The 16,189-nt window shown below is 41.3% G+C and overlaps 1 protein-coding gene across 3 annotated transcripts in view; it reads right to left on the reverse strand.

Annotated features, from left to right (window-relative positions):
• The window catches only part of ATP10B (ATPase phospholipid transporting 10B (putative)), a 282,086-nt gene that overhangs the window by 14,075 nt on the left and 251,822 nt on the right, over positions 1-16,189 (reverse strand). For all 3 annotated transcript variants that reach the window (XM_008960112.4, XM_034960914.3, XM_055112844.1), the window contains 2 exons: positions 13,859-13,939; positions 12,391-12,495 (listed from right to left, as the gene is read on the reverse strand). In XM_008960112.4, coding sequence (XP_008958360.3) covers positions 12,391-12,495; positions 13,859-13,939 — 186 coding nt within the window. The remainder of the gene's footprint in view (positions 1-12,390; positions 12,496-13,858; positions 13,940-16,189) is intronic.

Below are 16,189 nucleotides of genomic sequence, written 5' to 3' on the forward strand. Positions count from 1 at the left end.
ATCTTAAGGTTGGCAGCCAGGGGCTCAGTGTGTCCAAGAATCCAGGCTCTTTTCATCTTTCTGCTCTGGGATCTCTAGCAGTAGTTGGCTTTGTCCTTAAACTCATTGCCCAAAACAGTGGCTGCAGTGCCACACATCATTTGGTCACAGGGCACTGACAAAAGCAGGAAGGAAAAGGTGGGACAAAAGGCTTTTACCTCATGACTGTATCTTATTGATAATAATAATTAAAAAAACAGGTTTCCCTTGACCTCTCATTGGCTAAGAGCTGGATCATGTGCCCACCCTGGACCAATCACTGCTGAAGGGAAAGGAATTACTGCTCCTACTTAAGACAGATCATTATTGATTTTCTGGGGCTGGAGGAGCACCGCGTCCTAGGGGATTTCTAATCCTTAGGTTGGTACATAAGTAATCGTGGATTTTGCCATTAAAAGTACTAGTATTTTTATAGACATTCAGCAAGAGGTATTTAGAATTTCCATCATGACTTACTCTTTATTTCATAAGTTGTTTAGAAGTACATTTTGAAATTTCTAAGCTTGTTAGGTTTTATGTGGCTACCTGTTTATTGCTGGTTTCTAATTTAAATAACTTGTCAGAGAACATAAACTTTATGATTTTTTTTTTCTTTCAAATTCCTTTGTGATTTAGAATTGTCTCTCTGGTAAATGGTTTGTGTATGTTTGAAAAAATGATATCTGTTTTGAGCAAAGTTTTATATATTAGATCAATTTATTAAAAGTTTCTATACCCCTTCTATTTTTTCATCTATTTGATCTATACCAGTTTCTTATAGAGTTGTATGAAAATATCAAACTATGATTGTGAATTTGTCCATTTCTTATTTTTGCTGGATGAAAAAAATCCAATCTGTAATTTTTTTAAAGGAAGAATTTAATCTACTTACATCAACTATGAGTACTGATATATTTCAATTTAGTTAAACATCTCATTTTGCATTTTTTGTTTGCCATCATTTTCTTTGCTCTCATTTTATTTTTAAAATTAAAATGCATTTTTTCATTATACGTTAAGTTCTGGGCTACATGTGCAGAATGTGCAGCTTTGTTATGTAGGCATACATGTGCCATGGTGGTTTGCTGCACCCATCAAACCATCTACATTAGGTATTTCTCCTAATGCTATCCCTCCCCTAGCACCACCTGACAAGCCCAAGTGTGTGATGTTGCCCTCCCTGTGTCCATGTGTTCTCATTGTTCAACTCTCACTTATGAGTGAGAACATGCAGTATTTTTGGTTTTCTGTTCCTGTGTTAGTTTCCTGAGAATGATGGTTTCCAGCTTCATCCATGTCCCTTCAAAGGACAACTCATCCTTTTTTATGGTTGCATAGTATTCCATAGTATATATATATGCCACATTTTCTTTATCCAGTCTATCATTGGTGGGCATTTGGGTTGGTTCCAAGTCTTTGCTATTGTGAACAGAGCTGCAATAAACGTGTGTGCATGTGTCTTTATAGTAGAATGATTTATAATGCTTTGGGTATATACCCAGTAATGGGATAGCTGGGTCAAATGGTATTTCTGGTTCTAGATCCTTGAGGAATCGCCACACTGTCTTCCACAATGGTTGAACTAATTTACACTCCCACCAACAGTGTAAAAGTTTTCTCCACATCCTCTCCAGCATCTGTTGTTTCCTGACTTTTTAATGATCGCCATTCTAACCGGAGTGAGATGGTATTTCATTGTGGTTTTGATTTGCATTTATCTAATGACCAGTGATGATGAGCTTTTTTCATATGTTTGTCGGCCACATAAATGTCTTCTTTTGAGAAGTGTCTGTTCATGTCCTTTGTGTACTTTTTGATGGGATTGTTTTTTCTTGTAAATTTAAGTTCCTTGTAGATTGTGGATATTAGCCCTTTGTCAGATGGATAGGTTGCAAAAATTTTCTGCCATCCTGTAGGTTGCCTGTTCATTCTGATAATAGTTTCTTTTGCTGTACAGAAGCTCTTTAATTAGATCCCATTTTCAATTTTGGCTCTTGTTGCCATTGCTTTTGGTGTTTTAGTCATGAAGTCTTTGCCCATGCCTATGTCCTGAATGGTATTGCCTAGGTTTTCTCCTAGGGTTTTTATGGTTTTAGGTCTTACATTTAAGTCATTAATCCATCTTGAGTGAATTTTTGTATAAGGTGTAAGGAAGGGGTCCAGTTTGTTTTCTGCATATGGCTAGCCAGTTTTCCCAACACCATTTATTAAATAGGGAATCCTTTCCCCATTGCTTGTTTCTGTCAGAGTTGTCAAAGATCAGATGGTTGTAGATGTGTGGTGTGATTTCTGAGGCCTCTGTTCTGTTCTATTGGTTTATATATCCGTTATGGTACCAGTACCATGCTGTTTTGGTTACTGTAGCCTTGTAGCATAGTTTGAAGTCAAGTAGCATGATGCCTCCAGCTTTGTGTTTTTTGCTTAGCATTATCTTGTCTATATGGGTTGTTTTGGTTCCATATGAAATTTAAAGTAGATTTTTCCAGTTCTGTGGAGAAAGTCAGTGGTAGCTTGATGGGGATAGCATTGAATCTATAAATTAATTTGGGCAGTATGGCCATTTTCACAATATTGATTCTTCCTATCCATGAGCATGGAATGTTTTTGCATTTGTTTGTGTCCTCTCTTATTTCTTTGACCAGTGGTTTCTAGTTCTCCTTGAAGATGTCCTTCACTTCCCTTGTTAGCTGTATTCCTAGGTATTTTATTGTCTTTGTAGCAATTGTGAATGGGAGAGTTCACTAATGATTTGGCTGTTTGTCTATTATTGGTGTATAGGAATGCTTGTGATTTTTGTACATTGATTTTGTGTCCCAAGACTTTGCTGAAGTTGCTTATCAGCTTAAGATTTGGGGCTGAGACAATGGGGTTTTCTAGATATACAATCATGTTATTTGCAAACAGAGACAATTTGACTTCCTCTTCCCCTATTTGAATACCCTTCATTTCTTTCTCTTGCCTGATTGCCCTGGCCAGAACTTCCGATACTATGTTGAATAGGAGTGGTGAGAGAGGGTGGCATCCTTGTTTTGTGTTGGTTTTCAAAGGGAATGTTTCCAGCTTTTGCCCATTCAGTATGATATTGGCTGTGGGTTTGTCATAAATAGCTCTTATTATTTTGAGATACGTTCCATCAATACCTAATTTATTGAGAGTTTTTAGCATTAAGAGGTGAATTTTATTGAAGGCCTTTTCTGCATCTATTGAGGTAATTGTGTGGTGTTTGTCATTGGTTCTGTTTATGTGATGGATTACATTTATTGTTTACGTATGTTGAACCAGCCTTGCATCCCAGGGATAAAGCTGACTTGATTGTGGGTGGATAAGCTTTTTGATGTGCTGCTGGATTTGGTTTGCCAGTATTTTATTTAGGATTTATGCATCAATGTTTAACAGGGTTATTGGCCTGAAATTTTCTTTTGTTGTGTCTTTGGCAGGTTTTTGTATCAGGATGATGCTGGCCTCATAAAATGAGTTAGGGAGGAGTCCCTCTTTTTCTATTGTTTGGAATAGTTTCAGAAGAAATGATATCAGCTCCTCTTTGTACCTCTGGTAGAATTCGGCTGTGAATCCGTCTGGTCCTGGGCTTTCTTTGATTGGTAGGCTATTAATTACTGCCTCAATTTCAGAACTTGTTATTGGTCTGTTCAGGGATTTGACTTCTTCCTGGTTTAGACTTGGGAGAGTGTATGTGTCCAGGAATTTATCCATTTCTTCTTGATTTTCCAGTACATTTGTGTAGAGGTGTTTATAGTATTCTCTGATGGTAGTTTGTATTTCTGTGGGATCAGTGGTGATATCCTCTTTATCATTTTTTATTCTATTTGATTTTTCTCTTAGTCTGGCTAGTGGTCTATTTTGTTAATCTTTTCAAAACACTAGTTCCTGGATTCAATGATTTTTTTTTTGATGGGTTTTTTGTGTTTCTATCTCCTTCAGTTCTGCTCTGATCTTAGTTATTTCTTGTCTTCTGCTAGCTTTTGAATTTGTTTGCTCTTGCTTCTCTAGTTCTTTTAATTGTGATGTTAGGGTGTTGATTTTAGATCTTTCCCACTTTCTCCTCTGGGCATTTAGTGCTATAAAGGTCCCTCTAAACACTGCTTTAGCTGTGTCCAGAGATTCTGGTACGTTGTGTCTTCATTCTCACTGGTTTCAAATAACTTCTTTATTTCTGCCTTAATTTCATTATTTACCCAGTGGTCATTCAGGAGCAGGTTGTTCAGTTTCCATGTAGTTGTTCAGTTTCAAGTGAGTTTCTTAATGCTGAGTTCTAATTTGATTGCGCTGTGGTCTGAGAGACTGTTTGTTATGATTTCCATTCTTTTGTATTTGCTGATGAGTGTTTTACTTCCAATTATGTGGTCAATTTTAGAATAAGTGTGATGTGGTGCTGAGAAGAATGTATATTCTGTTGATTTGGGGTGTAGAGTTCTGTAGATATCTATTAGGTCTGCTTAGTCCAGAGCTGAGTTCAAGTCCTGAATATCCTTGTTAATTTTCTGTCTTGTTGATCTGTCTACTATCGACAGTGGGGTATTAAAGCCTCCCATTATTATTGTGTGGGAGTCTAAGTCTCTTTGTAGGTCTCTAAGAACTTGATTTATGAATCTGGGTGCCCTGTATTGGGTGCATATATATTTAGGATAGTTAGCCCTTCTTGTTGCATTGATCCCTTTACCATTATGTAATGCCCTTCTTTGTCTTTTTTGATCTTTGTTGGTTTAAAGTCTGTTTTATCAGAGACTAGGATTGCAACTCTGCTTTTTTTTGTTTTCCATTTGCTTGGTAAGTATTCCTCGATCCCTTTATTTTGAGCCTATGTGTGTCTTTGCATATGTGACATGGGTGTCCTGAATACAGCACACCAATGGGTCTTGACTCTTTATCCAATTTGCCAGTCTGTGTCTTTTAATTGGAGCATTTAGCCCATTTACATTTAAGGTTAATATTGTTATGTGTGAATTTGATCCTGTCATGATGTTAACTGGTTATTTTGCCCATTAGTTGATGCAGTTTCTTCATAGTGTCAGTGGTCTTTATAATTTGGTATGTTTTTGCAGTGGCTGCTACTGATTTTTCCTTTCCATACTTAGTGCTTCCTTCAGGAGCTCTTGTAAGGTAGGCCTGGTGGTGACAAAATCTCTCATCATTTGCTTGTCTGTAAAGGATTTTATTTCTCCTTTGCTTATGAAGCTTAGTTTGGCTGGACATGAAATTCTGGGTTGAAAAATCTTTAAGAATGTTGAATATTGGTCCTCACTCTCTTCTGGCTTGTAGGATTTTTGCAGAGAGATCTGCTGTTAGTCTGATGGACTTCTCTTTGTGGGTAACCCGACCTTTCTCTCTGGTTGCCCTTAATATTTTTTCCTTCATTTCAACCTTGGTGAATCTGACAATTATGTGTCTTGGCCTGTCTTGCTAGGTTGGAGAAGTTCTCCTGGATAACATCCTGAAGAGTGTTTTCCAAGTTGGTTCCATTCTCCCCATCACTTTCAGGTACACCAATCAAATATAGGTTTGGTCTTTTCACATAGTTCCATATTTCTTGGAGGCTTTGTTCATTCCTTTCCATTCTTTTTTCTCTAATCTTGTCTTCACGCTTTTTCATTAAGTTTATCTTCAATCTCTGATATCCTTTCTTCCACTTGATCGATTCAGCTATTGATACTTGTGTATGCTTCACAAAGTTCCCATACTGTGTTTGTCAGCTCCATTAGGTCATTTATGTTCTTCTCTAAACTGGTTGTTTTAGTTAGCCATCCCTCTAATCTTTTTTCAAGGTTCTTAGCTTCCTTGCATTGGGTTAGAACATGCTCCTTTAGCTTGGAGGTGTTTGTTATTACCCACCTTCTGAAGCCTACTTCTGTCAATTCATCAAACTCATTCTCCATCCAGTTTTGTTCCCTTGCTGGTGAGGAGTTGTGATCTTTTGGAGGAGAAGTGGCATTCTGGTTTTTGGAATTTTCAGCCTTTTTGTGCTGTTTTTTTCTCATCTTCATGGATTTATCTACCTTCGGGTCTTTGATGTTAGTGAACTTCAGATGGGGTTTCTGTATGGACTTTTTTTTGTTGATGTTGATGCTATTCCTTTCTGTTTGTTAGTTTCCTTCTAACAGTCAGGCCTGTCTGCTGGAGTTTGCTGGAGGTCCACTCCAGACCCTGTTTGCCTGGATATCACCAGCAGAGGCTGCGGAACAGCAAAGATTGCTGCCTGTTCCTTCTTCTGGAAGCTTCATCCCAGAGGGGCACCCACCAGATGCCAGCCAGAGCTTTCCTGTATGAGGTGTCTCCCAATCAGGAAGCACAGGGGTCAGGGACCCACTGGAGGAGGCAGTCTGTCCCTTAGCAGAGCTCAAGCGCTGTGCTTCAGAGCTGGCAGTCAGGAACGTTTAAGTCTGCTGAAGCTGTGCCTACAGCCACCCCTACCCCCAGGTGCTCTGTCCCAGGGAGAGGGGAGTTTTATCTATAAGCCTCTGACTGGAGTTGCTGCTTTTCTTGCAGAGATGCCCCACCCAGAGAGGAGGAATCTAGACAGGCAGTCTGGCTACAGAAGCTTTGAGGTGCTGCAGTGGGCTCTGTCCAGTTCGAATTTCCTGGTGGCTTTGTTTACACTGTGAGGGGAAAACCGCCTTCTGAAGCCTCAGTAATGGTGGACACCCCTCTCCCAACCAAGCTGGAGTGTACCAGGTCAACTTCAGACTGCTGTGCTCGCAGTGAGAATTTCAAGCCAGTGGATCTTAGCTTACTGGGCTCCATGGGGGTGGGATCTGCTGAACTAGACCACTTGGCTCCCTGGCTTCAGCCCCCTTTCCAGGGGAGTGAACAGTTCTCTCTCTCTGGCATTCCAGGCACCACTGGGGTATGGAAAAAAAAACAAAAACAAAAACTCCTGCAGCTATCTCCATGTCTGCCCAAACAGCCACCCAGCTTTGTGATTGAAACCCAGGGCCCTCGTGGTGTAGGCACCCGAGAGAATCTCCTGGTCTGTGGATTGGGAAGACTGTGGGAAAAGTGTAGTATCTGGGCTGGAGTAGACTGTTCCTCATGGCTCCTCATGGCTTCCCTTGGCTAGGGCAGGGAGTTCCCCAACGCCTTGTGCTTTCCGGGTGAGGCAATGCCCCACCCTACTTTGGCTCGCTCTCTGTGGGCTGCAACCACTGTCTAAGCACTCCTAGTGAGATGAGCTGGGTACCTCAGTTGGAAATGTGGAAATCACCCACCTTCTGTGTTGATCTTGCTGGGAACTGCAGGCTGGAGCTGTTCCTATTTGGCCATCTCGCCAGCCACCCCTGCTCTCATTTTTTCATCTTTCCTACATCTGCAGAATTGACAGTTTTCTAGATTTTTTTCTTTTTCCCTTTTAGTGATTAATCTTAAGATACTAAAAAAAGCGAACTCTTATGGAAAAATGTATAGATAAATGTGTATTTTTATTCTTCTATCAACTATGAAGGCTTTAGCATAAATTACCTACCTATTGAATAGCCCTTCTTTATGTTGTGTCTTATAGTTTTAGCTTTTGTTTACATTCTTGCAGAAGTATGTTCCTTTTTTTGTGAGGGCCTATGGGTAGTTAACCTTATAGAGTTTATTTGAAAATAGGATTTATCTTGCCTTACTCTTAATAGTGTAGCTTTTCTAGTTTTATTTTCTCCTTCAGGTTTTTTGAAGACAATTACTCCATTGTCTCCTGGCTTTTATTGTTTGGTCACCAGCATAGCTGTTCCTTTTCAAGTAATTTGTCTATAGTCTCTGGCAGACTTAAGGGCTGCCTCTGTATCTTTTATATTATACAATTTAATTATGATATATCCAGGCAATACATCCAGATTTTTGATAAATTTTCATTCTCAATGACAATTTCTTCAAATATTGCTTCTCCATCATTCTTTTTTCCTCCTGAGATTCCTATTTAGAGAGGCTGAAGCCATTTGTTCTAGCCACCATTTCCTCTTAATTATTTTTCATATTTGTGTATCATTCTGGATAAGCTCCCAAAACTACATTTCAATTTGGCAGTTTTTTTTTTGCCAGTGTCTGATCTAGAGTGGATCCTACATATTGTAGTTTTAATTTCAATAACAATATTTTATTTTCAAGAATTCTAAATGTTTCATTAGCTTGGTGGCTTCTAGTATCAAACAGCTTCTGATAAAACTATACTTTCTTGGGAGGCTGAGACGGGCGGATCACGAGGTCAGGAGATTGAGACCATCTTGGCTAACACATTGAAACCCTGTCTCTACTAAAATTACAAAAAATTAGCTGGGCATGGTGGCACGCGCCATAGTCCCAGCTACTGAGGAGGCTGAGGCAGAAGAATCTTTTGAACCCAGGAGGCGGAGGTGCAATGAGCCAAGATGGCGCCACTGCACTCTGGCCTGGATGACAGAGCGAGACTTCATCTCCAAAAAACAAACAAACAAAAAACCAAAAACTATACCTCCAAACAGCTTGCCATTGTTATCTTTTCTTTAGATTTCTTTCTTGAGTAGGAGAATTTTAGACCCAGCAGTAGATGGGGTTCCAGTCTGCCCTATCCCGCAGGAGCCAGAGTTTCCATTGCCATGATCTGTGTCCTGTCTCAGTTCCCAGAAAGTCTGCAGTTTGAGCCTTCCCAGTGCCTTCTCTTCTTCTTCCCTTCCTCATTGTATTGCAGCCTCTTCTGGTGTTTCTGGCCCATGAAGAAATTTGTCCTGTACTTAAGCCTGGCTATGCCTTTTTTTGTCTTATCACTTTGTTCTGTCATTGGTACACATTGGAGCAGGATTTTAAAAAATTTTTATTTTACTTTAAGTTCCGGGATACATGTACAGAACGTGCAAGTTTGTTACATAGGTATACATGTGCCATGGTAGTTTGCTGCATCTATCAACCTGTCATCTAGGTTTTAAGCCCTGCATGCATTAGGTATTTGTCCTAATGCTCTCCCTCCGCTTGTTCCCTACCTCCTGACAGTCCCCAGTGTGTGTTGTTCCCCTCCCTGTGTCCATGTGTTCTCACTGTTGAACTCCCAATTATCAGTGAGAACATGTGGTGTTTGGTTTTCTGTTCCTGTGTTAGTTTGCTGAGGATAATGGCTTCCAGCTTCATCTACGTCCCTGCAAAAGACATGACCTCATTCTTTTTTATGGCTGCATAGTATTCAATGGTGTGTGTGTGTACCACATTTTCTTTATCCAATCTGTCATTGGGCATTTGAGTTGGTTCCATGTCTTTGCTATTGTAAATAGTGCTGCAATAAACGTTCGTATGCATGTGTCTTTATAGTAGAATGAATTATAATGCTTTGGGTATATCCCCAGTAATGGGATTGCTGGGTCAAATGGTATTTCTGGTTCTAGATCCTTGAGGAATCACCACACTGTCTTACACAATGGTTGAACTAATTTACATTCCCACCAACAATGTAAAAGCGTTCTTATTTCTCCACTGCCTCGCCATCTACTGTTTCTTCACTTTTTAATAATCATCATTCTGACTGGTGTGAGATGGTATCTCATTATGGTTTTGATTTGCATTTCTCTAATGATCAGTGATGTTGAGCTTTTTTTCATGTTTGTTGGTCACATAAATGTCATCTTTTGAGAAGTATGTGTTCATATCCTTTGCCCACTTTTTGATGTTTTTTTTTCTTGTAAATTTGTGTAAGTTCCTTGTAGATTCTAGATATTAGCCCTTTGTCAGATGGTTAGATTACAAAATTTTTCTCCCATTCTGTAGATTGCCTTTTCACTCTGATGATAGTTTCTTTTGATGTGCAGAAGCTCTTTAGTTTAGTAAATTTTCATTTTTGTTGCAATTGCTTTTGGTGTTTTCGTCATGAAATCTTTGCCTGTGCCTATGTCCTGAATGGTATTGCCTAGGTTTTCTTCTAGGGCTTTTATGGTTTTGGGTTTTATGTTTAAGTCTTTAATCCATCTTGAGTTAATTTTGTATAAGGTGTAAGGAAGGGGTCCTGCATATGGCTAACCAGTTTTCCCAGTACCATTTATTAAATAGGGAATCTTTTCCCCATTGCTAGTTTTTGTCTAGTTTGTTGAAGATCAGATGGTTGTAGATGTGTGGTGTTATTTTAGGTCTCTGCTCTGTTCCATTGGTGTATATGTCTGTTTTGGTTATTGTAGCCTTATAGTTTAGTTTGAAGTCAGGTAGCATGATGCCTCCAGTTTTGTTCTTTTTACTTAGGATTTTCTTGGGTATACGAGCTCCTTTTTGGTTTCATATGAAATTTAAAGTAGATTTTTCTAATTCTGTGAATAATGTTGATGGTAGTTTGGGAATAGCATTGATTCTATAAATTACTTTGGGCAGTATGGCCATTTTCACAATATTGATTCTTCCTATCCATGAGCATGGAATGTTTTTCCATTTGTTTGTGTCCTCTTTTATTTCCTTGACCAGTGGTTTGTAGTTCTCCTTGAAGAGGTCCTTCACTTCCATTGTTAGCTGTATTCCTAGGTATTTTATTCTCTTTGTAGCAATTGTGATTGGAAGTTCATTCATGATTTGGTGCTTTGTCTATTGTTGGTGTATAGGAATGCTTATGATTTTTGTACATTGATTTTCTATCCTAAGACTTTGCTGAAGTTGCTCATCAGCTTAAGGAGTTTTTGGGCTTAGATAATCTTTTTTTTTTTTTCTTTTGAGATGATGGAGTCTTGCTCCATAGCCCACGCTGGAGTGCAGTGGCATGATCTCGGCTCACTGCAACCTCTGTCTCCCAGGTCTCATTTTAAGCAATTCTGCTTCAGCCTCCCGAACTCCTGAGTAGCTGGGATTACGGGCATATGCCATCATGCCTAGCTAATTTTTGTATTTTTAGTAGAGATGGGGTTTCACCATGTTGGCCAGGCTGGTCTTGAACTTCTCACCTTGTGATCTGCCCACCTCGGCCTCCCAAAGCACTGGGATTACAGGTGTGAGCCGCCGCACCTGCCCTGACAATGGGGTTTTCTAAATATACAATCATGTCATCTGTAAACAGACAATTTTACTTTCTCTCTTTCTATTTAAATACCCTTTATTTCTGTCTCGTGCTTGATTGCCCTGGCCAGAACTTCAATACTATGTTGAATAGGAGAGGGGGTTTTCAAAATGAGAACTCCATGATCCAAAACTACCTTTGAGTGGCTCTTATCAGCCACTGCCCAGCTGGTTATGGCCTGCTTTAGCTTGTGATAGTGGTGGTGGGAGGTTGGGGTGGAGAGTTCCATTGCAGAATGTAGGAACATGCTGAGCCTACTTGGGGCTATTTTCCAAATTTTTAATGCTTGTACTTCCAGAAAGTCATCTGAACTTGGCTAAGGACACATCTTTCTGTAAAGTGTACCCTGTGTACCATTCAATCTTATCTACTTACACTATTAGCATGGATGTTAAAGGCTCACATTAAACTGCCAGGGTTCAAAACTTGCTTCTATCTTAAACTGCTTGGGGGCAAGTTAAACCTTATTGCATCTACCATATTTCTAAATCTGTAAAATGGGAATATAAAAACACCTAACACAAAGGGCTCTAGAGGTTAAATAATACATGCTAATCATGTAGAGAGACACTTGGTATAGATAGAATTGTAAGCTATTAGCTTTTATAGTTATTACTGACTAGAAGAATCTAATCAGAAAGGTGACATTGCCTTCTTAGATATCAAAATGTGATATTTGGATATGCTTGAGATATGGTTACCTGGAGGCACGTTTCTAATCATTCACCCTAAAATTAAATGGGGAGAATTCCTCCCTAACACAGCCTCAGGTATGTATGGTCAGTGTTTTCCTTGTCTCTGAAACACCCCTGAACTGTTTTTTGAGATGGAGTCTCACTCTGTCACCCAGGCTGGAGTGTGGTGGCATGATCTTGGCTCACTGCAACCTCCGCCTCCCATGTTCAAGCAATTTTCCTGCCTCAGCCTCCCGAGTAGCTGTGACCACAGGCGCCTGCTACCACACCCAACTAATTTTTTTATTTTTAGTAGAGACGGGATTTCACCATCTTGGCCAGGCTGGTCTCGAATTCCTGACCTCAGGTGATCTGTCCACCTCGGCCTCCCAAAGTGCTGGGATTACAGGTGTGAGCCACCATGCCTGGCCATACCCCTGAACTTTTTATCAATTATCTATTTTTGCAACTAATTGTCTCATTGTTTTAATATATGTTAGTTTTAACATCCTGGCTAGATGAAAAGCAAGTTGATTCCAGAATTTTATCTTTTTCACCCCTTTCATCCCTGTACAGGTAGGACATAGGGTAGGAGCTTAGTGTGTATTTATTGAGTGGATTGATAACACAGAATGAAACAATTCAGAAATTTGAGTATAGTCAATGGGCAGGAGCACAGTTTTGAAGCCAAAGGGGCTCTGGGACACTTACCCATGTCTTCATTTCCATTGCCTGGTGCAAAAGGATTGTGGTGAGGGAGATGGTGTTGATTGGTGTCCCAAAGGTAAAGACATCTATATCAGAGCCCTTATAGGCCTGCAGAGGAGGAACAGACAGGCATTGTCAGGTATGTCTGTGGACTAACTTTGGCTTTGACACAGTGATTATAAAGCATCAATGAAGGCAGTTGTCAATGGAGAAGGAGGTACCCAGCTGCCATCTGTGTGGTACTGATCCGAGGAACAGGTCAAGGTAAGAAAGGAATTGATAGGACTAATTTAGAAATGGTGTCTGCAGGAGTAAGCCAAGATGGGGATTGTGAAACCATTGTGGAATGAATGAAGACAGAATTCATTGAGAGCCCATCAGACACAATGCGAACAGCTGAGGATACTTCTGTGTTTGCCTACAATGAGTTTAGTCTATTAGGCAGTGCGGATGTGGTACAATTTAAGGAAGTACGTGCTATAATAGAGGCAAGTACAAGGTACCCTGGGAACACAGAAGAGAGGATATATTAGCTGAGACCAGAATAAGAGGAGTTAATCACTTGGAAAGAGAGGGTAAATGCAGTTCCAGCAAAGGTCAGAATGGAGGGTGAACACAGACGGTTTGTAGAACTCCAGAGTCCTACATTGTAGGTCTGTTGAGCATATTCAAGGGCAAAAGATATAGCAGGAAAGCCAAGCAAAGGCCTGGCCAGGGAGGGTATTGTAAGCCAGGAAATTCAAGCAAAGCACAAGATCCCTGCCTCCCCTAACTCCATCATCTTGCTAATTATGAAAGAATATGAGCCCAGAGGTTGGATAAGCAACAGTGTTTACCTGGTGGCAATTGCTTCCCATCCTGTTCCGTGTGTCCAGGAAGAAGACATATATTGTTTGCTACCTAAATTCTCACTATTTAAACTGAGGAATCAAACTGAGATTGGGCTGCTATCCCTTGCTATCTGCATTCTTGCTACTTTTTTCAGATAATGTAGTATCTCATTATCGGAACTTGCTGCCTCTGAAGGCTAGCTTCCTTGACCTTCAAAGCACAAGTGTATATAAAAATCAAGGGTAGTAAATTCAAATACCTTCAGTGTTCAAGTAGGAAACAGTTAATGAGTAAAGATAGCCAGATGTAAGACAAAGGGGAGTGGTGGAGACTAAGGCAAACTGGAGAACATGCTCACAAGGTGAGCCCAGCTGCAAAGTCAAGTCCAGATTTTTGCTATGAGGGAAAAAATGACCCAGTATAAATATAGCTTTCAGTTTTTCAAGAGCCAGCAGAAATCAAAATGTTTGGGTAGTGTTCTGACTTTTCAAACACCTTGGGTTGGATGTAACCTGCAGGCTACCTGTTTGAGCCTCTGCTCTAAAGTGTCCAGAAGGACACTACTGGTCTGGAACTTTAAATAAAAAGGACCAGTTCTTCTCTGCAATTTATGTGGTTAGAATGGGACTACATGACTTACCAGGTAAGGGATAAAGAAACAGATGAGGCTCTGGTAGAATGCATCCACCATAGAAATCCAGAAAGTCGACAGGTTATAGCACTGCCAGGAGAGAACACACCAATAATTATCACCCTTATAGCAAGCCTCTATTCTTTGCAAGCAACTTTCTTGCATGTGGCTGCGACAGACAACCAGACGCATACAATACCTCTTGTATTTGTGGTAGTAGAATGGAGTAATTAGGAGCGTAGACTTGGGGGTGACAGACTTCAGTTCAACTGTGTGACCTTGTGAAAATTACTAAACTGTGCGGAGAACTAGTTTCTTCTTCCATGAAATGTGGGCAAAAATAACACAGCCTATCTCCTTGGGGTTCAAGAGGACTAAATGCAATTGTGCCTTAGTACCTAGTAAGTACTCAGGCCTTAGTGCCTAGCCAAGTACTCAGTTATTCATTGTTAACACTCATTAGTTCTTTTGCTACTGTTGCTACAAACTTGGCAAGTGTAAAGATTCTAAAGTTTCTAAGTGGCATCTGAGAGATCTCAATCATAGCCCGAATCACAGGTTCCCAAGTTTCTGAAGTTCAACGGCTCCAGAAACAAGCCTTCTCAGGCATCAATCTTTGTGCCTTCCCCGGGAAAAGTGAAACCTTTACAGTTTTTGGGTCTTGCTTTATTAACTTCTTTTAGATATTCAAGGAATTTGCTATGCAGTCAGCACTTTGATGGGAAGGGTAAACTTAGAAGAGCCCAAGGTGAACATGCACTCTCACCATGCCCCCTTCGTCTGGACTGCTTGGGCTTCTGTGTTGCTCTCTCCTCTTGGCTTTGGGCTAACAACGGGGCTTGCTGTTAGTCTATAAATAATTGCCAGATCTCAAATACCACACCTGGCTTTGCACTTCTTTGCTCCAGGTGCAAGACACTCTCTGGCATTGCAAAGTCCCTCTTCCCAGAGCTCCCTCTTTGAGGCATCCAGGGTCCCTTGATCCAGCTTCTTGCTGGTGCTGGGAGTGCATGCTGTCTGACTTCTTCAAATCATTCAGGGCTGCAGTGTGGCCTCTCTGGGCCTCCTAGGATGCCACCTCATGGCTTCTCAGGCCTGCCTTAGTCTATTTGATACCAGCAAATTCTAAAGCACATGTAATTTTGAGTTCTAAGTTTTGCCTTCCCTAATATGAAATAGAACCATTGTATACCTTATCCAATGAAAAGCAAAGTAGCTATAAATCCCAAGGGTTCTCAAACTGGGCTTTGGGGGTTCTACAGATGCATCTCAGAGCCTGGGGGGGACCGCTGAAAGGTATAGGATCCTTCTGCATGGCTCGTCCCCTTCGACTAGGGCAGTCCCATATTAATGTGTGATATAATTAAGAAATAATTGGGGCAGCCAAGATGGCTGAATAGGAACAGCTCCAGTCTACAGCTCCCAGTGTGAGCGACACAGATTTCTGCATTTCCATCTGAGGTACTGGGTTCATTTCACTAGGGAGTGCCGGACAGTGGGTGCAGCACATCATGCACGAGCCAAAGCAGGGCGAGGCATTGCCTCATTCGGGAAGCACAAGGGGTCAGGGAGTTCCCCTTCCTAGTCAAAGAAAGGGGTGACAGATGGCACCTGGAAAATCGGGTCACTCCCACCCTAATACTGTGCTTTTCCGACAGGCTTAAAAAACAGCGCACCACGAGATTATATCCCGCACATGGCTTGGAGGGTCCTACGCCCATGGAGTCTTGCTGATTGCTAGCACAGCAGTCTGAGATCAAACTGCAAGGCAACAGCAAGGCTGGGGGAGGGGCGCCCGCCATTGCCCAGGCTTGCTTAGGTATATAAAGCAGCCGGGAAGCTCGAACTGGGTGGAGCCCACCACAGCTCAAGGAGGCCTGCCTCCTCTGTAGGCTCCACCTCTGGGGGCAGGGCACAGACGAACAAAAAGACAGCAGTAACCTCTGCAGACTTAAATGTCCCTGTCTGACAGCTTTGAAGAGAGCAGTGGTTCTCCCAGCACGCAGCTGGAGATCTGAGAATGGACAGACTGCCTCCTCAAGTGGGTCCCTGACACCTGACCCCTGAGCAGCCTAACTGGGAGGCACCCCCCCAGTAGGTGCAGACTGACACCTCACATGGCCAGATACTTCTCTGAGACAAAACTTCCAGAGGAACAATCAGAGAGCAGCATTCGCAGTTCACAAAAATCTGCTGTTCTGCAGCCACCGCTGCTGTTACCCAGGCAAACAGGGTCTGGAGTGGACCTCTAGCAAACTCCAACAGACCTGCAGCTGAGGGTCCTGTCTGTTAGAAGGAAAACTAACAAACAGAAAGGACATCCACACCAAAAACCCATCT

The sequence above is a fragment of the Pan paniscus genome, chromosome 4 (genome assembly GCF_029289425.2).
Source record: "Pan paniscus chromosome 4, NHGRI_mPanPan1-v2.0_pri, whole genome shotgun sequence".
Lineage (NCBI taxonomy): Eukaryota > Metazoa > Chordata > Mammalia > Primates > Hominidae > Pan > Pan paniscus.